The following is a 24,045-nucleotide window of genomic DNA, read 5'->3' as shown; positions in this document are numbered from 1 at the left end:
CCCCCCCCCGGTACACGGTGACGGTTATTGGGGGATAACCCCCCCCGGTACACGGTGACGGTTATTGGGGGGTAAACCCCCCCCCAGTACACGGTGACGGTTATTGGGGGATAACCCCCCCCCCGGTACACGGTGACGGTTATTGGGGGGTATCCCCCCCGGTACACGGTGACGGTTATTGGGGTACCCCCCCCGGTACACGGTGACGGTTATTGGGGGATAACCCCCCCCCGGTACACGGTGACGGTTATTGGGCGGTAACCCCCCCCGGTACACGGTGACGGTTATTGGGGGATAACCCCCCCCGGTACACGGTGACGGTTATTGGGGGGTAAAACCCCCCCCAGTACACGGTGACGGTTATTGGGCGGTAACCCCCCCGGTACACGGTGACGGTTATTGGGGGATAACCCCCCCCGGTACACGGTGACGGTTATTGGGCGGTAACCCCCCCCCGCGTACACGATGACGGTTATTGGGCGGTAACACCCCCCCGGTACACGGTGACGGTTATTGGGGTATAACCCCCCTCCCCCCGGTACACGGTGACGGTTATTGGGGGGTAACCCCCCCCCGGTACACGGTGACGGGTATTGGGGGGTAACCCCCCCCCGGTACACGGTGACGGTTATTGGGGTATAACCCCCCCCCAGTACACGGTGACGGTTATTGGGGGGTAACCCCCCCGGTACACGGTGACGGTTATTGGGCGGTAACCCCCCCCCGGTACACGGTGACGGTTATTGGGGTATAACCCCCCCCCCGGTACACGGTGACGGTTATTGGGGTATAACCCCCCCCCGGTACACGGTGACGGTTATTGGGGGATAACCCCCCCCGGTACACGGTGACGGTTATTGGGGTATAACCCCCCCCCGGTACACGGTGACGGTTATTGGGGTATAACCCCCCCCCCGGTACACGGTGACGGTTATTGGGGTATAACCCCCCCCCCGGTACACGGTGACGGTTATTGGGGGGTACCCCCCCCCGGTACACGGTGACGGTTATTGGGGTACCCCCCCCGGTACACGGTGACGGTTATTGGGGGATAACCCCCCCCCCGGTACACGGTGACGGTTATTGGGCGGTAACCCCCCCCCCGGTACACGGTGACGGTTATTGGGGGATAACCCCCCCCGGTACACGGTGACGGTTATTGGGGGGTAAAAACCCCCCCAGTACACGGTGACGGTTATTGGGCGGTAACCCCCCCCCGGTACACGGTGACGGTTATTGGGGGATAACACCCCCGGTACACGGTGACGGTTATTGGGCGGTAACCCCCCCCCCGGTACACGGTGACGGTTATTGGGCGGTAACCCCCCCCCGGTACACGGTGACGGTTATTGGGGTATAACCCCCCTCCCCCCGGTACACGGTGACGGTTATTGGGGGGTAACCCCCCCCCGGTACACGGTGACGGTTATTGGGGTATAACCCCCCCCCCAGTACACGGTGACGGTTATTGGGGGGTAACCCCCCCCCGGTACACGGTGATGGTTATTGGGCGGTAACCCCCCCCGGTACACGGTGACGGTTATTGGGGTATAACCCCCCCCCCGGTACACGGTGACGGTTATTGGGGTATAACCCCCCCCCCCAGTACACGGTGACGGTTATTGGGGGATAACCCCCCCCGGTACACGGTGACGGTTATTGGGGTATAACCCCCCCCCCCGGTACACGGTGACGGTTATTGGGGTATAACCCCCCCCCCCCGGTACACGGTGACGGTTATTGGGGTATAACCCCCCCCCCCCCCGGTACACGGTGACGGTTATTGGGCGGTAACTTACCGCGCGCTGGCGGTGGCGGTTTTTTTCGGTTGTTTTTTTTGGTCCTGGACGAGCTTCTCCCTCCCGCGTCCGCAGCGGAAGAGCAGCCGACTGACGTCACCACTAGCGGTGCACAACGTCACACAGGGGCGGAGTTTGTGGGTTGGGGGCGGGGTTTGGAGGATGCGGGCGGAGCTGGGTTTGGGGGGGTGGTGGTTGTTGGCGGGGCGGAGTGTGTCGGCTGTGGGCGGAGCCTAGCGTTCGGGGCGGAGTTTGCGGTCCGTGAGCGGGGCTGGGTTTTGAGAACGTGGGCGGAGCGGTGTTTGGGTTCTGTGGGCGGGGCCTGGGGCAGTGGGCGGGGCAGGGTTTGCGGGCTGTGGGCGGGGTCTGGCGGACGGGGCGGGGTTTGGGATTCCTCTTCAAGGTGATCATTCCAAACTCCCATTGACAGAGTCAGGGTGAAGTAGAGCATGGAAACAGACCGCTTGGTCCAACCTGTCCAAGCCAACCACAATTATACCCATTATAGAGGCATGCAGCTAACCTTGACCAGAATATTTACATTAAAACAGCATGTTAAATTGTAACCATGCTTATTGCATTGACAATGGCCATTCTGTCAAGGAGATGGCCATTCCTAGAATTCTGTCTCAACGGCAGAAATAGTTTCTTGTGCAGTCTCCCAATCATCCGGGGATGTACCTGTTATTCCAAGGTACGTCCTTCTCTGATTGGCTATTGTTGCCCAGTTGCGCTGCTGTTGACTCCTCCATGGGTGGATCCAACCCTGGCTTGAAGACACAACGCTTGGTCGACATCCCTGGTTCCAACTAGACTGGCTAGGTGTTCTGAAGGACCTCCCTCCATGACCAACTGGCCCATGTGTCTCCTCCAGACAGTTCACCCCTAGTCTGCACAGTGTATGACAATGACTCTGTTTGACCCACCACTGCTGGGATCCATTTCTCCCTAGCTGTACAATTTCATGCCATCACAGTCTTTCCTCTTTGGAATATCCCAGACTATGGCGTTCCTGTCTTTCTGACCATTTGTCAACCATTTCCTCAATATTGATTGGGATTCACTAAGTGTTAGAGGTCTCGATGTAGCAGAATTTGTAAAGAGCATCCAGGGTGGTTTTCTAAAGCAGAGTGTAAATAGTCCAACTCAGGAAGGGGCCATAGTGAACCTGGTGTTGGGGAATGAGCCCGGCTAGGTGGTGAAAGTTTCAGTAGGGGATTACTTTGGGAATAGTGATCACATTCCATAAGTTTTAAAATACTCATGGACAAAGATGCGCATGGTCCTTAAGGAAGAGTACTAAATTGGGGGAAGGTCAACTATACCAAAATTCGGCAGGAGCTGGGGAATGGAGATTAGGAGCAGGTGATGGAAGGGAAATCCACATTTGATATGTGGGATGCTTTTAAAGAGAGATTGATTAGAGTGCAGGTCAGACAAGTGCCTGTGAAAATGAGGGATAGAAATGGTAAGATTAGGGAACCATGGATGACAGGTGAAATTGTGAGACTATCTAAGGGGAAAAAGGAAGCGTACATAAGGTCTCGGTGACTGAAAATAGGCGAAGCTTTGGAAGAATATCAGAATGTAGGACCAAACTGAAACGAGGAATTAAGAGGTTAAAAGGGGTCAGGGTTTAAGGAAAACCGCAAAGCCTTTTATTCATATATAAGGAGCAAGAGGGTAACTAGAGAAAGGGTTGGCCCACTCAAGGACAAAGGAGGAAAGATATGCAGGGAGTAGAGAAAACGGGTGGGATTCTTAATGAGTACTTTGCATCGGTATTCACCGAGGAGAGGGACATGACGGATGCTGAGGTTAGGGATAGATGTTTGATTACTCTAGGGCAAGTTGGCATAACGAGGGAGGAAGTGTTGGGTATTCTAAAAGGTGCTAAGATGGACTAGTCCCCAGGTCTGGATGGGATCTATCCCCTGTTACTGAGGGAAGTGAGAGAGGAAATAGCTGGGGCTTAAACAGATATCTTTGCTGCATCCTTGAACACGGGTGAGGTCCCAGAGCACTGGAGAATTGCTAATGTTGCCCCCTTGTTTAAGAAAGGTAACAGGGATAATCCAGGTAATTACAGACCAGTGAGCCTGGCATCAGTGGGAGGGAAACTGCTGGAGAAGGTGTTGAGGGATAGGATCTATTCCCTTTTGGAAGAAAATGGGCTTATCAGTGAGAGGCAGCATGGTTTTGTGCAGGGAAGGTCATGTCTTACAAACCTAACAGAATTCCATGAGGAAGTAACAAAGTTGGTTGATGAGGGAAGGGCTGTAGATGTCATCTACATGGACTTCAGTAAGGTGTTTGATAAGGTTCCCCTTGGCAGGCTGATGGAGAAGGTGAAGTCGCATGGGGTCCAGATGGACAGGGAACTGGCCGGGCAACAGGGGACAGAGAGTAGTAATGGAAGGGAGCTTCTCAAAATGGGGACCTGTGACCAATGATGTTCCACAGGGATCTATGCTGGGGTCGCTGCTGTCTGTGATATATATAAATGATCTGAAGGATGGCATAGGTGGTCTGATTAGCAAGTTTACAGATGACACTAAGATTGGTGGAGTAGCAGATAGTGAAGGGGACTGTCAGAGAATACAGCAGAATATAGATAGACTGGAAAGTTGGGCAGAGAAATGGCAGATGGAGTTCAACCCTGGCAAATATGAGGTGATGGATTTTGGAAGATCTAATTCAAGAGCGAACTATATGGTAAGTGTAAAAGCCCTGGGGAAAACTGAGGTACAGAAAGATCTGGGGGGTTCAGGTCCACTTTACCCTGAAGGTGGCAATGCAGGTCAGTAAAGTGGGCAAGAAGGTATACAGCACGCTTCCCTTCATCGGGCGGGGTATTGTGTCCAAGGGTGGGCAGGTCACATTACAGTTGGATGGGACTTTGGTTCGGTCACATTTGGAATACCGCATACAGTTCTGGGCATCGCATTCCCAAAAGGATGTGGAGAGGGTGCAGAGGAGGTTCACCAGGATGTTGCCTGGTCTGGAGAGTGTTAGTTATAAAGAGAGGTTGAATAGATTAAGATAATTTTCATTAGAAAGACAGAGATTGAGGGGAGACCTGATTGAGGTGTACAACATCATGAGAGGTGTAGGCAGGGTGGATAACAAGAAACATTTTCCCAGAGTGGAGGACTCAATTAGTTCAAATGAGTTCAAAGTGAGAAGGGAAAGGTTTAGGGGAGATATGGGTGGAAAGTTCTTTATGCAGAGGGTGGTGGGTGCGTATCCAGTGTAGGTACATGACATCTAGACAGCTACATGAACGGGCAGGGAGCAGAGGGATACAGACCCTTAGAAAATAGACAATAGGTTTACATAGAGGATCTGGATCAGCACAGGCTTGGAGGGCCGAAGGGCCTGTTCCTGTGCTGTAATTTTATATGTTCTTTGTCCTTCTTGATTTCATTCCATCGCCTCTCTGGTCCCTTCTGGCCAAGTCAAACATGGTTCTCAGTTGGTGGTTGTACATTAAAGACGCCAGCAAGAATTGGTGCTGGGTTAACTGCTGTTCATCGTTTATATAAACATTTTGGATGAGAATATAGGCGGCTTGGTTAGTAAGTTTGTGGATGACACCACAATGTGTGGTGTAGTGAACAGTGAAGAAGGTTATCTAAGAATACAACAGGATCTTGATCAAATGGGCTGGTGGGCGGAGGAATGGCAGATGGAGTTTAATTCAGATAAACGTGAAAGTGTTGCATTTTGGTAAAACAAACCAGGCAGGATTTACACAGTTAATGGTATGGCCCTGTGGAGTGTTGTTGAACTAGGGGTGCAGGTACACAGTTCCTTGAAAGTGGTGTCACCGGGTGGACAGGGTGGGGAAGTAGGCATTCGTCCACTCGCCTTCATTGGGCGGAGTGCTGAGTACAGGAGTCAGGACTTTGTGTTACAGACATTGGTGAGGCCATATTTGGAATACTGGGTACAATTCTGGTCACCCTGATACAGGAAGTATGTCATTAAACTGGAAAGGATTCAGAAAAGATGTTACTGAGGCTGGAGAGTTTGAGTTGTAAGGAGGCTGGGATAGGCTGGGCTGTTTTTTTACTGAAACATAGGAGTCTGTGGCTTGACCTTATAGAGGTGTACAAAATCTTGAGAAGCATAGACAAGGTGAATAGCCAAGGTCTGTTTCCCCAGGGTAGGGGAGTCCAAGAAGGCATAGGTTTAAGGTGAAAGGGTAACATTTTTTAACAGAGGGTGGTGTGTGTATGGGATGAGCTGCTAGAGGAAGTGGTGAAGGTGGTTACAATTACAACATTTAAAAGACATTAGTACAGATGGATGGATAGGAAATGTTTCGAAGGATATAGGCCAAATACAGGCAAATGGGATTAGTTCAATTTAGGAAGCCTGGTCAGCAGGGATGAGTTGGGCTGAAGGGCCTGTTTCTATGCTGAATGACTCTGACTCCCATGAATGATCTCAGTTCAGTCACATTCTCTGCTCTAGGCACCTTCATGGTCGCCTCTGTCTTTTCTGGGTGCTTTTGTGATGTTCCTTGCCATTAACTACATGACCCAAGTTACTCTATGGAGTCTTTCAAAAGCTCCCATTTCTCCCTTTTTACTTGTAAACCACGCTCCCGTGACCTTGTTAAGGTTCATTTGGGATTTTCAAATGCTCCTCTGCAGAGAATCCAGTAATCAAACTATTGTCCAGATAACAGTGGACCCCTGGAAATCCACTTAATATTTGTTCCATGATTCTCTGGGATAGAGCTGGTGCTGACGTGATGCTGAAAGGCAGGTGCTTGTCGTGGGACAGTCCCCTGGGTGTTACTGTCATCAGCAGCAGCTGGAACTCCTTCCTGACCCCTATCTGCTGGCGGCCTGTGACACATCCATTATTAAGAATGTCTTACTCCCAGCCAGACCACCGAACAGGTTCTCGATGCATGCAAGTGGGTATTGACCCCCACACAGGCCTGATAGTCATCATAAATCCCCACTGTGTCGGAGTGGCCTATTCACTGGTAGTTACTGGTTCATCAGCTGTTCCAGCTCGGCCTCCACTTTAGGCCCAATGGTGGACAGTACCAGATACACTTTCAGACTGCAAGGACACACATTGGGCTTCAGCTGTCATTTAATTTCGATTCCTTTCATTTCCCCCAGGGTTCCTTTGAACACACTGTTGTCCTTGTCCAGGAATCTCTGGCACCAAGACACCATTCAGCACCAACACCTTATGACCATTTCACCATATCCCAGCGTTTCCCATGGCTAACCCACCAAACCTGCACATCCCTAATTTAGCATGACCAATCCACGTAAGGTGCACATCTTTGGACTGAGGGAGGAAACTGGAGCATCCGGAGGAAACCCACACAGACACAGGGAGATGGGGCAAATTCAATACAGACAGTTGCCTGAGGGTGGAATCGAACCCAGGTGCCTGGCGCTGTGAGGCAGCAGTGCTAACCACTGAGTCACCGTACCTCTCACGTCTTGCAGCCTAGAACCACTCCACTCTTAATTTTTGTAAGAAGGAGTATTTGAATAATGCAGGTATGTATTCTGCACATTGGTCCCTGAACTGCACTTTCATCAGGTCATAGCCCTTCACTGGCACCACTTGCCCAATGTGTGTCCATGGTATAATCTTGGCAGGCTTCAATGGTAGGGCCCTCACATTCTCCCTGTGGGCTGACCAGGGATTCAGGGAGACAGCTGCACCCAGGTCCACTTCCATCTTTCCTGTGAAGAACCCAGAAATGACCAGCTTCACCCTGTAACGACAGGATGTTTAACTTAAAATGTCAGCTCTGGGCCGTCTGTCTCTCCCTCAGACCCGGCTGGCTCTGGGACGTCTGTCCCTCTCCCTCAGACCCGGCTGGCTCTGGGCCGTCTGTCCCTCTCCCTCAGACCCGGCTGGCTCTGGGACGTCTGTCCCTCTCCCTCAGACCCGGCTGGCTCTGGGCCGTCTGTCCCTCTCCCTCAGACCCGACTGGCTCTGGGCCGTCTGTCCCTCTCCCTCAGACCCGGCTGGCTCTGGGCCGTCTGTCCCTCTCCCTCAGACCCGGCTGGCTCTGGGCCGTCTGTCCCTCTCCCTCAGACCCGGCTGGCTCTGGGCCGTCTGTCCCTCTCCCTCAGACCCGGCTGGCTCTGGGCCGTCTGTCTCTCTCCCTCAGACCCGGCTGGCTCTGGGCCGTCTGTCCCTCTCCCTCAGACCCGGCTGGCTCTGGGCTGTCTGTCCCTCTCCCTCAGACCCGGCTGGCTCTGGGCCGTCTGTCTCTCCCTCAGACCCGACTGGCTCTGGGCCGTCTGTCCCTCTCCCTCAGACCCGGCTGGCTCTGGGCCGTCTGTCCCTCTCCCTCAGACCCGGCTGGCTCTGGGCCGTCTGTCCCTCTCCCTCAGACCCGGCTGGCTCTGGGCCGTCTGTCTCTCTCCCTCAGACCCGGCTGGCTCTGGGCCGTCTGTCCCTCTCCCTCAGACCCGGCTGGCTCTGGGCCGTCTGTCCCTCTCCCTCAGACCCGGCTGGCTCTGGGCCGTCTGTCTCTCTCCCTCAGAGCTGTGCCATCATCAGCCGCTTGTGTGCAAAGTAATTTCCAAACAATTTGCAAATCTCTTGTCATGTCTTCTCCACAGGATTCTCTCGTCACACCCAGGCTCCTTGGAACCACACTGATCTTGTTCCTGCTGGTGCTGGAGTAACCGGTTCCATGATGTGCTCAGCCACTGTGTTTGCCTCACTCTGTCAAACAGTTCCATTGCCCTGACTGGCCCGCCATTTTGTTTTCTGGCCATTTGAGTCTATTGGCTGTTCACAGCCCATCTACCCTTGGTGGTAGCCACTCCCTCACTGGCTGTGCTTACATACTGTCCCTCCCTGGCATTGCCCACAACCTGAATGCCATCGTGACCGCTCTCCATGATGACTCTGGTAGCTCCTATTTATTCAGCTGTCAGCCTGACTTCCTTCAGTACCACCTGCTGTCAGCTCACTCTCTGATGTTGACTACATTGTGGGTTCACTCGTGACCACTTCCCCCCCTTAATCCTGCACCATTTCCAAAATCTGGGCAACATCTCCTCTGAACAAAAACCGCTGTTTTACACACAGTTTGAGGGCTGGATCCCACTCGTGTCGCCAGTTGTTTTGTTGGTACTTTCTTTGGAAGCAGGAATTTAAAAATATCCCAGGTCGGCAAATCGGAAACCTGAACGGGAATACTCCATTGACAATGCTCACACGTCCATAGCTGGTTCTAGACTGGACACAAACTCCATCCCTCCAGGTCACCTGACCAGCTTTCTTAAAGTAGCAGCCTCCCCAGAGACAGTCCCTGGTCAGGAGCTGGTCACAAAATTGTTGTTAAGTGCTTGTCTCTGAGATTGTCTCCGTGGTGCCTGCATTTTGCTCCCGTTACTTCAGGGGAAAGCGACGCTGTAGACAACGCACCGTGCTCCAGAAAGACCACTTTCACACAGCGGCCAGGACCTTATGCAGCTCGCTTTCTTTGTTTAGTTCAGAAACAAACTCATGAAAATGTTCTAACCATCTTTACATGCCTTCAACTTTCGGAAAGATGAAAGTGCATTGAGACGTGTTTTATCACAAGGAATGTGACATCAAGACAAAACAACGAATCTTACATTAATTCATCTTCACTGTTCCCTTCTAATAGTCTAACAGAATCGTTTATTAGCTCCTAAATCTTTAATTTATTTCATCATTTTACAATCAGAACAAGGCATCTGTAATTATAAATCTTGACCAGCAAAGTGGAGCCACAGAAAATGGGGGAGATATTAAACGAGTATTTTGCATCAGTATTTACTGTGGAAAAGGATATGGAAGATATAGACTGTAGGGAAGTAGATGGTGACATCTTGCAAAATGTCCAGATTACAGAGGAGGAAGTGCTGGATGTCTTGAAACGGTTAAAGGTGGATAAATCCCCAGCACCTGATCAGGTGTACCCGAGAACTCTGTGAGAAGCTAGAGAAGTGATTGCTGGGCCTCTTGCTGAGATATTTGTATCATCGATAGTCACAGGTGAGGTGCCGGAAGACTGGAGGTTGGCAAACATGGTGCCACTGTTTAAGAAGGGTGGTAAGGACAAGCCAGGGAACTATAGACCAGTGAGCCTGACCTCGGTGGTGGGCAAGTTGTTGGAGGGAATCCTGAGGAACAGGATGTACATGTATTTGGAAAGGCAAGGACTGATTCGGGATAGTCAACGTGGCTTTGTGCGTGGGAAATCATGTCTCACAAACTTGATTGAGCTTTTTGAAGAAGTAACAAAGAGGATTGATGAGGGCAGAGCAGTAGATGTGATCTACATGGACTTCAGTAAGGTGTTCGACAAGGTTCCCCATGGGAGACTGATTAGCAAGGTTAGATCTCACGGAATATAAGAACTAGCCACTTGGATACAGAACTGGCTCAATGGTAGAAGACAGAGGGTGGTGGTGGAGGGTTGTTTTTCAGACTGGAGGCCTGTGACCAGTGAAGTGCCACAAGGATTGGTGCTGGGTCGACTACTTTTTGTCATTTTCATAAATGATTTGGATGTGAGCATAAGAGGTACAGTTAGTAAGTTTGCAGATGACACCAAAATTGGAGGCATAGTGGACAGCGAGAAGGTTACCTCAGATTACAACAGGATCTGGACCAGATGGGCCAATGTGCTGAGAAGTGGCAGATGGAGTTTAATTCAGATAAATGCGAGGTGCTGCATTTTAGGAAAGCAAATCTTAGCAGGACTTATACACTTAATGGTAAGGTCCTAGGGAGTGTTGCTGAACAAAGAGACCTTGGAGTGCAGGTTCATAGCTCCTTGAAAATTGAGTCGCAGGTAGATAGGATAGTGAAGAAGGCGTTTGGTATGCTTTCCTTTATTGGTCAGAGTATTGAGTACAGGAGTTGGGAGGTCATGTTGCAGCTGTACAGGACAGTGGTTAGGCCACTGTTGGAATATTGCGTGCAATTCTGGTCTCCCTGCTACAGGAAAGATGGTGTGAAACTTGAAAGGGTTCAGAAAAGAGTTATGAGGATGTTCACAGAGTTGGATGGTTTGAGCTATAGGGAGAGGCTGAACAGGCTGGGGCTGTTTTCCCTGGAGTGTTGGAGGCTGAGGGGTGACATTATCGAGGTTTATAAAATCATGAGGGGCATGGATAGGATAAATAGACAAAGTCTTTTCCCCAGGATAAAGGGAGTGCATAACTAGAAGGCATAGGTTTAGGATGAGAGGGGAACGATTTAAAAGGGACTTTAGGGGCAACTTTTCACACAGAGGGTGGTACGTGTATGGAATGATCTGCCAGAGGAAGTGGTGGAGGCTGGTACAATTACAGCATTTAAAAAGCATCTGGGTGGGTACATGAATAGGAAGGGTTTAGAGGGATATGGGTCAAATGCTGGCATATAGGACCAGACTAGGTTAGGATATCTGGTTGGCATGGACAAGTTGGGCACCCAGTATGGAGGAGGGAGGGCAGCTCTGAAGACCTCCTCGTGGGTCTGCTCCTGGGCCTGGCCAAACTTGCTATAAACAGGTCCAGGCAGTGGGCCGTGGAGGGGGTCATTAGTGACGACTGCCTGCCCCTCTTCCGTGGTTACGTTAGAGCCCGGGTGTCTCTGGAGTAGGAGCACACGGTCTCCACCAACACCCTGGAGTTGTTCAGGGAGAGGTGGGCGCCGCAGGGAGCAGAGTGCATTATTTCCCCCTCCAATGCTATTTTGATTTAGTCCCTGCCCTCCCCTTCACTGTTTGATCACACAGCATTGCCCTTTGATGTGAAGGGCACTGCTTGTCACTGGCCACTCGGGTGTTTTCCTATCTTCCTGGTGGTGGAAATTGAATAAAGATTCGTGCACCTTGTGTCTCTCACTGTGTCTCACACCTGCACACACACACACCATGGGTGCAGGGGGATAAATAAGCACTGCCGCAGTTAGGCGGGAGTGTGGGGGTAAAAAGAAACAAGAGAAAAAAAGGAAAAAAAAACAGGAGTGTCAGACATTCTGTTCACTCTGAGAAAAAATCCTCAAGCATTTCTGCTTCAATTAAGTCATCATCAAGATATGGACATTTTCCCACACATCTGCTTTTTGGTCCATTGTCCTACTTTCAACTTTGTTGGTTTAGTTACTTTAGTTAAATCAATTTCTTCAAATGGAAGAGAACCTTGATTGCTGATCAGTATTTCTGTTTAATGACAGCACTTCACTGGTGCACCGTACAACCTAACTGTATATCCAACGTCTGAAGCAACAGCATCTAAACTTTCTGACCCTCACATTTCATCCAAATCTATCAAATCTTCCTGCTCATCAAAGTGAATGCCAGTGCACCATTCCGATGTGAATCTCAGTTGCCTCAGGTTTCAGTGCAGGTTTGATGATGTTGATTCCCCAGGGCTCAGGGACGGGCCCTGGCTGTTTGTGATTGATATGATTTAGACTTGAACGTGGGAGGATGGATCAGGAACTTCTCAGACAATAGGAATATTGATGGGTGGTAAACAGTGATGTGGTTAGACTGAGAAGGGTCTTTTCTATACTGTAGACCTTTATGACTCTATGACGATGACCTTGTGAAGATTATTTTCCTGCACCTCAAATTCAATACGTTTCTGATTTTATCTTCTCTCTTCCATCAGAGCCACTAAAAAACTTCCCGACTTCAAAAACGACATCCAAGACTCTGAGAAATACCTATACTTCCTGATAACAGTTGGACCAATTTACATTAGATTCTGAACAGAGAACATAATAACCATTTTATATTCTCTGAATTGTATAAATGCTGTCTGCTTATCCCGAAACTACCCTTCACTGGATATTGCTAACCTTTCCAGAGCACAGACTGACAGATCCAAACAAGCTGCTTCTGTTGAGACAGTAAAAGGACGAACCATGATGTCATGTTCATTTCATTGCAGATACTCCTTGATCTCCTGCTCACTGGGTAAAATGACTCCTCAGGATTGCCATTGAAACCTCAACCTGATGATAGTGATGAGTCTGTGACAGGACGTTGAACTGACTTAGATTAGATTCCTCACAGTCTGGAAAGAGGCCCTTTGGCCCAACAAGTCCACACCAACCCTTCAAAAAGTCCACCCAGACCCATTTGCCATATTTACTCCTGAATAATGCACTTAACACTGGTCAATTCACCTGACCTGCACATCCTGTGGGAGGAAACCAGAGCACCCACGCAGACACAGGGAGAATGTGCAAACACAGACAGTCGCCTGAGGGTAGAATCGAACCTGGGACCTGATACTGTTGTTCCATTTTTGTTATTGACATATTCCTGGATTTGAGCTTCAGATTCAACACTTCCAGCCTCTGCCTCACAGAGAGATTGATTTCTTAATCACATTTAGAGTTTCTACTGAATTAACTTATACCTCATCTGCATCAAACAAAATTTCTTTCAAAGATCTGACTGAATTTTTTATTATAATCCTCCTTAGACAATTTATTTAAAGGTCCTGAAAGGAGGTTCCTCTGGGAATCAGGGTGGCATCTCCATCAGTGTGAGCACATTCTGCCATCCGGCTTTTGTTTTCAGTAACACTCCGACACAGTCCACTACCACTTGGCAAAGTGGGTCTTCACAAACTGCTACAGGGAGCAAAGCTGCTGCTCTGCTGGGGTTTCCCTCCGACCTGCCACACTCCACACTGAGCAGTACGACTTCTTCCTGGGGCTGGGTCCATGTAAACTCCCTGTTCCTCCACCTCTGTATTTCCGGTTTTCCTACACATCCTGTCAGAGGAACGTCATGTCCCCCTCCCGGTACCCCCCGATGAGATCTGGGCAGCATCACAAGCTGATGAACAACTCTCCATTCCTTATCTGCAGGTCCATGATGGGGCCTCCACTCCCTCATCAGAATTATTGGGGAGACTGGGCGCCTCCTAGCAGAGCGCTTTAGGGAACATCTCCGGGACACCTGCACCAATCAACCACACCGTCCTGTGGCCCAACATTTCAACTCCCCCTCCCACTCTGCCGAGGACATGGAGGTCCTGGGCCTCCTTCACCGCCGCTCCCTCACCACCAGACGCCTGGAGGAAGAACGCCTCATCTTCCGGCTCGGAACACTTCAACTCCAGGGCATCAATGTGGACTTCAACAGCTTCCTCATTTCCCCTTCCCCCACCTCACCCTAGTTGCAAACTTCCAGCTCAGCACTGTCCCCATGACTTGTCCGGACTTGTCCTACCTGCCTATCTCCTTTTCCACCTATCCACTCCACCCTCTCCTCCCTGACCTATCACCTTCATCCCCTCCCCAATCACCTATTGTACTCTATGCGACTTTCTCCCCACCCGCACCCTCCTCTAGCTTATCTCTCCATGCTTCAGGCTCACTGCCTTTATTCCTGATGAAGGGCTTTTACCCGAACCGTCGATTTCGCTGCTGGTTGGATGCTGCCTGAACTGCTGTGCTCTCCCAGCCCCACTGATGCAGAGTTGTGGTTCTGATACAGTAACCCTGTGGAACAGCTCCAGTTGCAGTGGGAGCTGTCTATGCTGTAAAAAATGAGGTCTGCAGATGCTGGAGATCACAGCTGCAAATGTGTTGCTGGTCAAAGCACAGCAGGTTAGGCAGCATCTCAGGAATAGAGAATTCGACGTTTCGAGCATATAGCTCCAATCAAATCATAGGGCCATTTTGTAATGGCTCATTCTCATAGACCCCACGTGTTTCCCTCTCAGCACTGACCCTCTGACAGTGCAGCACTCCCTCAGCACTGACCCTCCGACAGTGCAGCACTCCCTCAGCACTGACCCTCCGACAGTGCGGCACACCCTCAGCACTGACCCGCCGACAGTGCGGCACACCCTCAGCACTGACCCGCCGACAGTGCGGCACACCCTCAGCACTGACCTTCCGACAGTGCGGCACTCCCTCAGCACGGACCCTCCCACAGCGCGGCACTCCCTCAGCACTGACCCTCCGACAGTGCGGCACTCCCTCAGCAATGACCCTCCGACAGTGCGGCACTCCCTCAGCACTGACCTTCCAACGGTGTGGCACTCACTCAGCACTGACTCTCCGACAGTGCGGTACTCCCTCAGTACTGACCCTGACAGTGTGGCACTCCCTCAGCACTGACCCTCTGACAGTGCAGCACTCCCTCAGCACTGACCCTCCGACAGTGCGGCACACCCTCAGCACTGACCCGCCGACAGTGCGGCACACCCTCAGCACTGACCTTCCGACAGTGCGGCACTCCCTCAGCACGGACCCTCCCACAGCGCGGCACTCCCTCAGCACTGACCCTCCGACAGTGCGGCACTCCCTCAGCAATGACCCTCCGACAGTGCGGCACTCCCTCAGCACTGACCTTCCAACGGTGTGGCACTCACTCAGCACTGACTCTCCGACAGTGCGGCACTCCCTCAGTACTGACCCTGACAGTGTGGCACTCCCTCAGCACTGACCCTCTGACAGTGCGGCACTCCCTCAGCAATGACCCTCTGACAGTGCGGCACTCCCTCAGCACTGACCCTCCCACAGTGCGGCACTCGCTCAGCACTGACCCTCCCACAGTGCGGCACTCGCTCAGCACTGACCCTCCCACAGTGCGGCACTCCCTCAGCACTGACTCTCCGACAGTGCGGCACTCCCTCAGCGCTGACTCTCCGACAGTGTGGTACTCCCTCAGCGCTGACCCTCCGACAGTGCGGCACTCCCTCAGTACTGACCCTCCGACAGTGCGGCACTCCCTCAGCACGGACCCTCCCACAGTGCGGCACTCCCTCAGCAATGACCCTCCGACAGTGCGGCACTCCCTCAGCACTGACCTTCCAACGGTGTGGCACTCACTCAGTACTGACTCTCCGACAGTGCGGCACTCCCTCAGTACGGACCCTGACAGTGTGGCACTCCCTCAGCAATGACCCTCTGACAGTGCGGCACTCCCTCAGCACTGACCCTCCGACAGTGCGGCACTCCCTCAGCACTGACCCTCCGACAGTGCGGCACTCCCTCAGCGCTGACTCTCCGACAGTGCGGCACTCCCTCAGTGCTGACTCTCCGACAGTGCGGCACTCCCTCAGTGCTGACTCTCCGACAGTGCGGCACTCCCTCAGTGCTGACTCTCCGACAGTGCGGCACTCCCTCAGCGCTGACCATCCAACGGTGTGGCACTCCCTCAGCACTGACTCTCCGACAATGCGGTACTCCCTCAGCACTGACCCTCCCACAGTGCGGCACTCCCTCAGCACTGACCCTGCGACAGTGCGGCACTCCCTCAGCGCTGACCCTCCGACAGTGCGGCACTCCCTCAGTGCTGACCCTCCGACAGTGCGGCACTCCCTCAGCGCTGACCCTCCGACAGTGCGGCACTCCTTCATTAATTAAGTATGTCATATTGTGGTTTTTTAAAAAGCTGCACCATGAATGAAAGGTTAAAGTTTCATTCTTCACCTTGCACAAGATCGAAAAGAAACATGACTTTTGTCAAACGACGTTCCTTTGTCCTTCCCTGATTTCTCCTTGATGACTCCTTGCTGGCATTCAGAGACCAGGAGTGAGCATTGCTCCCTCACACAGGCTCTGGAGTCTGCTGTACATCTGAATATAACCCCAAACTGCTGAGCTGAAAACCTCCATTTGGAATGCCTTCTGGATTATTTTATTTGACCTTGAATTTGAACCTCTGACCTCCTGCACAGTTCTCGGTCTCTCCACATTTCAGTTTACTGCCTTTCGGTCTCAAGTTGTTGTCCGTCAAGTTTTCCATGCTGAACTTTGTCCTTCGCAACTGTGATTATTTCATGAACCAAGAACCCTTTGATTTTCTTCAGATTATGAATTACTTGAGGAGAACAAAAGAGACTAAGAGAGACATCTCCCTGACCAGAATTTTATCATTTATCAGCTTTCCAGGTAAAAGCAAACTTCAGCTTCCTCAAAATAATATTTTCAAAAGTCAACATTGATTTCCTTCCTGACCCGCTGTAGTCCGTGTGCTGTAGGGGAGACCCACAATGCCCTCAGGGAGGGAACGGCAGCCATTAGACCCAGTGAGTGTGATGGAACGGCGAGATATTTCCCAGTCAGGAATGGGGAGGGGTTTGGAGGGGAACTTGCAGGGGGTGGGGTTCCCGTGTATCTGCTGCCCTTGTCCTTGCAGATGGAAGTGGTCGTGGGTTTGGAACATGTTGTCTGAGGATCTTGCAAATGGTACACACTGCTGTTACTGAGCGTCGGTGGTGAAATCCAAGTTCTATATTTGTAGATGTGGAACTGACTAACTACAAAACAGCTCCTGTACCTATCCAGATATTACTGCTTCTGGACACAGCCCCAGCCAGGTCTTTCCCTCATGTCTTGCAAATTCCATCCACATGTTCGCCAACCTGCCCTCCTTTACTATTGACTTTATTCATGTTCCGATGTGCTCTCTCATCCAGAGGTGCCTTGCAATTATAAAACTTACATATTCCTACACCGAGTTCCTCATACACTGTGCCTTGTCCCAAGCTGGTGCCTGGATCTAGCCCCGGTGCTGTACAAAGTTTACCCAGACACGGAACTACAATCTTGTTGCTATGCAGATTATCATCACATACAGCCAGGGCCTGTCCCCAAGTGGAATATCCGCCCTCTGTAGACCTGCTCCCCCCCAAAATCCTGCTCCTCCAATGTTCCTTGTTATCAGTCACTCCCAGCCATTGCTTGCACATCCATATGCTTGCTAAACTATACACCCGTGTGCATTCAGATCGAGGCTTCCCAAACTCCCATCCAGATGTTTCCCCACTTGGCTGTTCCTGTTCCCATCCGGATGTAGCTGGGAATCTGTCACGTGGCTGTCAGTTTCTGTTGAATCTGTTTGTAGTTGGAAAGCTCGTGCTGGGAGACGGAAGGCTGCAGTGTGGCCAAGGCTTTCTGAAAGTCAGCAGGCAGCAGGACAAGCTCCGAGCTCTCAGTGTCCACACCTGGCAGGGGATGGGGAAGAAATCACTGCAGCCATGTGTATACACAGGCACCATTCCCCCCCCCCCCCCCCCACCCCCACACACACACACTGACACGCACACAGAGCCCACTCACCCCCAATATCTACCTCAAGAGTGCACAGTCAGTGCGACATTTTGGGAAATCGACACACAGCTGGAATGCAGGAAAACATGCGCCCAATATATGCACAGCAGGATCCCATAAACAATAAGGTTAGGCCACTGTTGGAATGTTGTGTGCAATTCTGGTCTCCTTCATGTCGGAAAGATGTTGCCAAACTTGAAAGGGTTCAGAAAAGATTTACAAGGATGTTGCCAGGGTTGGAGGATCTGAGCTACAGGGAGAGGCTGAACAGGCTGGGGCTGTTTTCCCTGGAGCGTCGGAGGCTGAGGGGTGACCTTATAGAGGTTTACAAAATTATGAGGGGCATGGATAGGATAAATAGACAAAGTCTTTTTCCTGGGGTTGGGGAGTCCAGAACTAGAGGGCATAGGTTTAGGGTGAGAGGGGAAAGATATAAAAGAGACCTAAGGGGCAACTGTTTCACACAGAGCTTGGTACGTGTATGGAATGAGCTGCCAGAGAATGTGGTGGAGGTTGGTACAATTGCAACATTTGTATGTCTCTGTCTCAAAAATGATATCGGTGAGAGTATCCTGTATCCTCTTTGACAGTATGTCAAGTCCCAGAGGACGGGAGAATAGCCAGTGTTGTCCCATTGTTTCAGCAGGGTAGCAGGGATCATGCAGGGAATTACAGGGTAGCAGGGATCATCGAGGGAATTATAGGGTAGCAGGGATCATCCAGGGAATTACAGGGTAGCAGGGATCATCCAGGGAATTACAAGGTAGCAAAGCTGAAAATGTGTTGCTGGTTAAAGCACAGCAGGTCAGGCAGCATCCAAGGAGCAGGAAATTCGACGTTTCGGGCATAAGCCCTTCATCAGGAATGAGGAGAGTGTGCAAGGCAGGCTAAGATAAAAGGTAGGGAGGAGGGACTTGGGGGAGGGGCGATGGAGATGTGATAGGTGGAAGGAGGTCAAGGTGAGGGTGATAGGCTGGAGTGGGGTGGGGGCGGAGAGGTCAGGAAGAAGATTGCAGGTTAGGAGGGCGGTGCTGAATTCGAGGGAACCGACTGAGACAAGGTGGGGGGAGGGGAAATGAGGAAACTGGAGAAATCTGAGTTCATCCCTTGTGGTCGGAGGGTTCCCAGGCGGAAGATGAGGCGCTCCTCCTCCAGCCGTCGTGTTGTTATGTTCTGCTGGTGGAGGAGTCCAAGGACCTGCATGTCCTCGGTGGAGTGGGAGGGAGAGTTAAAGTGTTGAGCCACGGGGTGGTTAGGTTGGTTGGTCCGGGTGTCCCAGAGGTGTTCCCTGAAGCGTTCCGCAAGTAAGCGGCCCGTCTCCCCAATATAGAGGAGGCCACATCGGGTGCAGCGGATGCAATAGATGACGTGTGTGGAGGTACAGGTGAACTTGTGGCGGATATGGAAGGATCCCTTGGGGCCTTGGAGGGAAGTAAGGGAGGAGGTGTGGCCACAAGTTTTACATTTCCTGCGGTTGCAGGGGAAGGTGCCGGGAGTGGAGGTTGGGTTGGTGGGGGGTGTGGACCTGACGAGGGAGTCACGAAGGGAGTGGTCTTTGCAGAACGCTGATAGGGGAGGGGAGGGAAATATATCCCTGGTGGTGGGGTCCGTTTGGAGGTGGCGGAAATGACGGCGGATGATACGCTGTATACGGAGGTTGGTGGGGTGGTAGGTGAGAACCAGTGGGGTTCTGTCCTGGTGGAGGTTGGAGGAGCGGGGCTCAAGGGCGGAGGAGCGGGAAGTGGAGGAGATATAGGTGGAGGGCATCATCGATCACGTCTGGGGGGAATCTGCGGTCCTTGAAGAAGGAGGCCATCTGGGCTGTGCGGTGTTGGAACTGGTCCTCCTGGGAGCAGATGCGGCGGAGACGAAGGAATTGGGAATATGGGATGGAGTTTTTACAGGGGCAGGGTGGGAGGAGGTGGACCATCCAGGGAATTATAGGGTAGCAGGGATCATCCAGGGAATTACAGGGTAGCAGGGATCATCGAGGGAATTATAGGGTAGCAGGGATCATCCAGGGAATTACAGGGTAGCAGGGATCATCCAGGGAATTACAGGCCTATGAGCCTTGCAGTCTCCCTACCTCAGTGGTAGGGAAATCATTGGAAAAGATTCTCAGGGACAAGATCCACACGTGTTTCGAAGCACATGGTTTATTAGCAATAGGCAGCATGGTTTTGTGCGGGGGAGGTTGAACCTCACTAACTTAATTGAGGTTTTTGAGGAGGTGACGAAGATGTTGATGAGGGAAAAGCAGCTGATTTCAGTAAAGCTTTTGACAAGGTCCCTCATGGCGGACTGGTCCAAAAGGTGAAGTCACATGGTATCGGGGTGAGCTGGAGACAGAACTGGCTTAGTCACAGGAGATGGAGGGTAGGGGTGGGAGGGCTGTGACTCCTGGTGTTCCACAGGGATCACTGCTGGGACCTCTGCTGGAAATGATTTAGAGGAAAACGTGGTGATCTAATTAGTGAGTTTGTGGAGTTGCAGATAGTGAGGAGAATTGTCGGGGGATACAGCAGGATATAGATCAGTTGGAGGCATGGGCAGAAAAATGGCAGGTGGTGTTTACTCCGGACAAATGTGGGGTGATGCATTTTGGAAGGTCAGGTACAGGTGGAAATTATACAGTGAACGGCAGAACCCTGAGGTCTGTTGGTTTGCAGAGGGATCTGGGTGTGCAGGTCCACAGGTCACTGAAGGTGGTAGTGCAGCTAGATAAGGGAGTAACAAAAGGCCTATGGCATGCTTACCTTCATTGGAAAGGGGCAGTGAGTCTAAGGATAGACAAGTTAGGCTGCAGCTTTAGAGAACTTCAGTTAGGCTGTTTTCACTGGAGTGCAGGAGGTTGTGGGAGGACCTGATAGGAGTTTATATGATTGTGAATGGCATGGATACAGTGGAAAGAATGAGGCTTTTTCCCTGGATGGAAGGGTCAGTTAGGGGACACAGGTTCAAAGTGCAAGGGGGTGGGGAGGTTTAAAAGAGATGTGCAAGGCAGGTTTTTCACACAGAGGGTGGTGTGTGCCTGGAACACGCTGCCAGAGAACGGGATGGAAACAGACACAACAGCAGTACTCAAGGAACACCAGGACAAATACATGAACAAGATGGGAATAGCGAATATGGATCCTGTAAGGGAAGAGAGTTCTAGTATGGAAGAGAAAAATATATCGGCATACTCTTGGAAGGTAAAAGGACCTGTTTGTGTGCTGTTTTGTTGCTCAACGTGGGCCCACTCCAGGATAAAGGAGGGAACTTGGGGGAAGAGGATGTGGGTGGGATCCTAAATGAGTACTTTGTGTCAGTATTCACCCAGGGGAAGGATATGGAGGATGGTGTGATTTGTGTAGAGCATGTTAGTATATGAGGGCATTTTGAGATTACGAAAGATGTGGTGCTGGGTGCTTGAAGAGCGTTAAGGGGGATAAATCCCCAGGTATCTACTCCCAGTTACTGAGAGGGGCAAGAGGGGAGATTGCTGGGGCCTTGACCAGGATCTGTGTATCCTCACTACACACTGGAGGGGGACCGGAGGACTAGTGAGGAGCTAATGCTGTTCCTCTGTTCAAGAAGGGAAATAGGGATAACCCAGGAAACTATAGACCAGGGAGTCTCACATCGGTGGTTGGGAAGTTATTGGAGAGAATTCTTAGGGATAGGATTGAGGTGTATTTGGACAGGCGTGGCCTAGTTAGGGCCAGTCAGCATGGCTCTGTGTGGGGCGTGGCTCTGTGTGGGGCGTGGCTCCGTGTGGGGCGCGGCTCCGTGTGGGGCGCGGCTCCGTGTGGGGCGCGGCTCCGTGTGGGGCAGGTCATGGATTCCTAACGTGATTGAACCTTTCAAGGAGGTGAAGGTGGTGATCGATGGGGGTAGAGCAGTGGATGTTGCCCCCGTGGATTTTAGTCAGGCTTTCAACAAGGTCCCTCATGGTCGGCTCATCCAGAAGATTAAGATTCACAGGATCCACGGGGCCTTGCCCGTGTGAATTCAGAATTGGCTTGCCCTGGGAAGGCAGGGGGTAGTGGGGGAAGGGGGTTTTTCAGGCTGGGGGGTCGGTGACTGGTGGGGTTCCACAGGGATCAGTACTGGGCCCTCTGCTGTTTGTGATATGTATAAGTGACCTGGATGGAAATGTCGATGGCTGGGTTGGTAAGTTTGTAGGTGATACAAAGATCGGGGGGAGTTGTGGATAGTGTCGAAGGTTGTCAAAGGATACAGTGGGATAGAGATCAGTTGCAGATATAGGCAGAGAAATGGCAGATGGAGTTTAATCCGGGGATGTGTTAGGTGGTGCACTTTGGGAGATCAAATGTTTTGGAAATGTATTCAGTTAATGGCAGGCCCCTGAACAGCACTGATGTACAGAGGGACCTTGGGGTTGCAGTCCCTAGCTCCCTGAAAGTGGCCACGCAGCTAGACAGGGTGGTAAAGAAGGTGTACGACACGCTTGCCTTTACTGGTCAGGAAACTGAGGACATGTTGCAGCTTGTTAAGACTTTGATTAGGCTACACTTAGAATACTGCATTCAATTCTGGTCACCACATTATAGGAAGGATGTGGAGGCTTTGGAGAGGGTACGTAAGAGGTTTACCAGAATGCTGCCTGAATTAGAGAGCTCAAAATACTCAAGGTTATTTTCTGAGAGCAGCGGAGACCGAGGGGTGACTTTATAGAAACCCATAAAATTAATAGATGCATGGATAGCATTAAAGGTCAGAATCTTTTCCCCAGTCTAAAACTGGAGGGCCACGTATTTAAGGTGAGAGGGAAAGTTCAAAGGAGATGTGAGGGGGCAAGGTTTCTTTAAAGGGAGTGATAGGAGTGTGGAACATACGGTCAGGGGTGGGGGTGGAGGCAGGTACAACAGGGGCATTTAAGGGGCTTTTAGATAAACACATGAAAATGCAAGGAGTGGAGAGATATGGATGGACTAAGGGCAGGCAGAAGGGATTCGTTCAGCATAACATCGTGGGCTGCAGAGCCCATTCCCGTTCTGTACTGCTCGGTGTTCCCTTTGGAATGAAATGTAGGAGCATCAAGCCCATTCCTGGATGGTCAGGAATATTCAGGACTGGATAAACAGCAAAAAGACAGGCTTTTAACAAAGGAAGCAAAACAATGGAGGCTCCAGAGGAGTACAGAAGGTGCAGGGAGATCTTCACAAAGGAGGAGAGCAAAGAGGGGGCGTGAGAACACTGGTGAGCAAGGTTAGGGAGCATTCCAAAATATTCAATATCAAGGAAGAGGATCACCAGGGAAGGGGTAGGTCCTGTTAGGGACCAAGAGGGTATTCGGTGCATGGAGCCAGAGGACACCGGTACAATTTTAAACAAGTGTTTCACACCTGGCCTTACTCAGGAGGAGGAGCAGCTGGGCACAGGTACAGAATCGGAGAAGGGAACAGAGGATCTTGAGCAGTCTCATACTGGGAGTGAGAAGGTTTTGGGGTTTTGGCAGGTTAAAAATGGATAAATCCCCAGGTCCGGATCAGCTGCTGTAGGAGGAAATTACCCAAATGTTCAACTCCTCCCTGGGCACAGAGAAGCTGTCAGAGGACTGGAGGACAGCGAATATGGTTCCCCTTTACAAGGAGAGTGAGAGAGAAACCAGGGGATTACAGACCAGTGAGTCTCACATCAGGGGGAGGGAAATTACTGCCGAGAATTCGGAAGGAGAGCATTAATCTCCACGTGGAGAGGCAAGGTTTGCTCAGGGATAGTCAGCACGGCTTTGTCAGAGGGAGGTCATGGTGAACACGTCTGGTGGGATGTTACAAGGCGGTTACCCGATGTGTAGATGTGGATAACACAGTTGATATGGATTTCAGCGTGGCCTTTAACAAGGTCCCACAGGGAAAACTGATACAGAAGGTAAAAGCTGATGGGATTCAGGGTAACTTGGCAAATTCAAACCAGAATTGGCTTCAAGACAGGAGACAGAGAGGGGTGATAGAAGGTGATTCGAGCCCAGTGTGCAGTGGTGGCCCACAGGGATCCGTGCTGGGGTTTATTTGTTATTCATTACTGGGATGCATAGGATAGGGAAGGAAACTGCAGGGACAGACACTCTTCAAATGTGGAGCTTACTCAAGGAACAGCTACTGCGGGTCCTTGATAAGTATATACCTATCAGGCAGGGAGGTAGTTGTCGACAGAGGGGGCCTTGGTTTATCAGGAAGATGAAGCT

At 51.3% G+C, this 24,045-nt stretch overlaps 2 protein-coding genes across 2 annotated transcripts in view; both read right to left on the bottom strand.

Annotated features, from left to right (window-relative positions):
• The window catches only part of ypel5 (yippee-like 5), a 35,549-nt gene extending 33,660 nt beyond the window's left edge, over positions 1-1,889 (bottom strand). Inside the window, exon 1 of the mRNA XM_060855443.1 lies at positions 1,800-1,889. The gene's annotated coding sequence lies outside the window, so the exon portion shown is untranslated. The remainder of the gene's footprint in view (positions 1-1,799) is intronic.
• A 14,765-nt stretch (positions 1,890-16,654) lies between these two features.
• Positions 16,655-24,045, bottom strand: part of pex6 (peroxisomal biogenesis factor 6) — a 54,367-nt gene continuing 46,976 nt past the window's right edge. The window contains exon 17 of the mRNA XM_060847817.1: positions 16,655-17,746. Within this exon, the coding sequence (XP_060703800.1) occupies positions 17,610-17,746 (137 nt within the window). The 3' untranslated portion in view covers positions 16,655-17,609. The remainder of the gene's footprint in view (positions 17,747-24,045) is intronic.

The sequence above is a fragment of the Hemiscyllium ocellatum genome, chromosome 3 (genome assembly GCF_020745735.1).
Source record: "Hemiscyllium ocellatum isolate sHemOce1 chromosome 3, sHemOce1.pat.X.cur, whole genome shotgun sequence".
NCBI classification, from domain to species: domain Eukaryota; kingdom Metazoa; phylum Chordata; class Chondrichthyes; order Orectolobiformes; family Hemiscylliidae; genus Hemiscyllium; species Hemiscyllium ocellatum.
The sequence above is the reverse complement of the archived record's forward strand: the minus strand, read 5'-3'. Positions and strand labels throughout refer to the sequence as shown.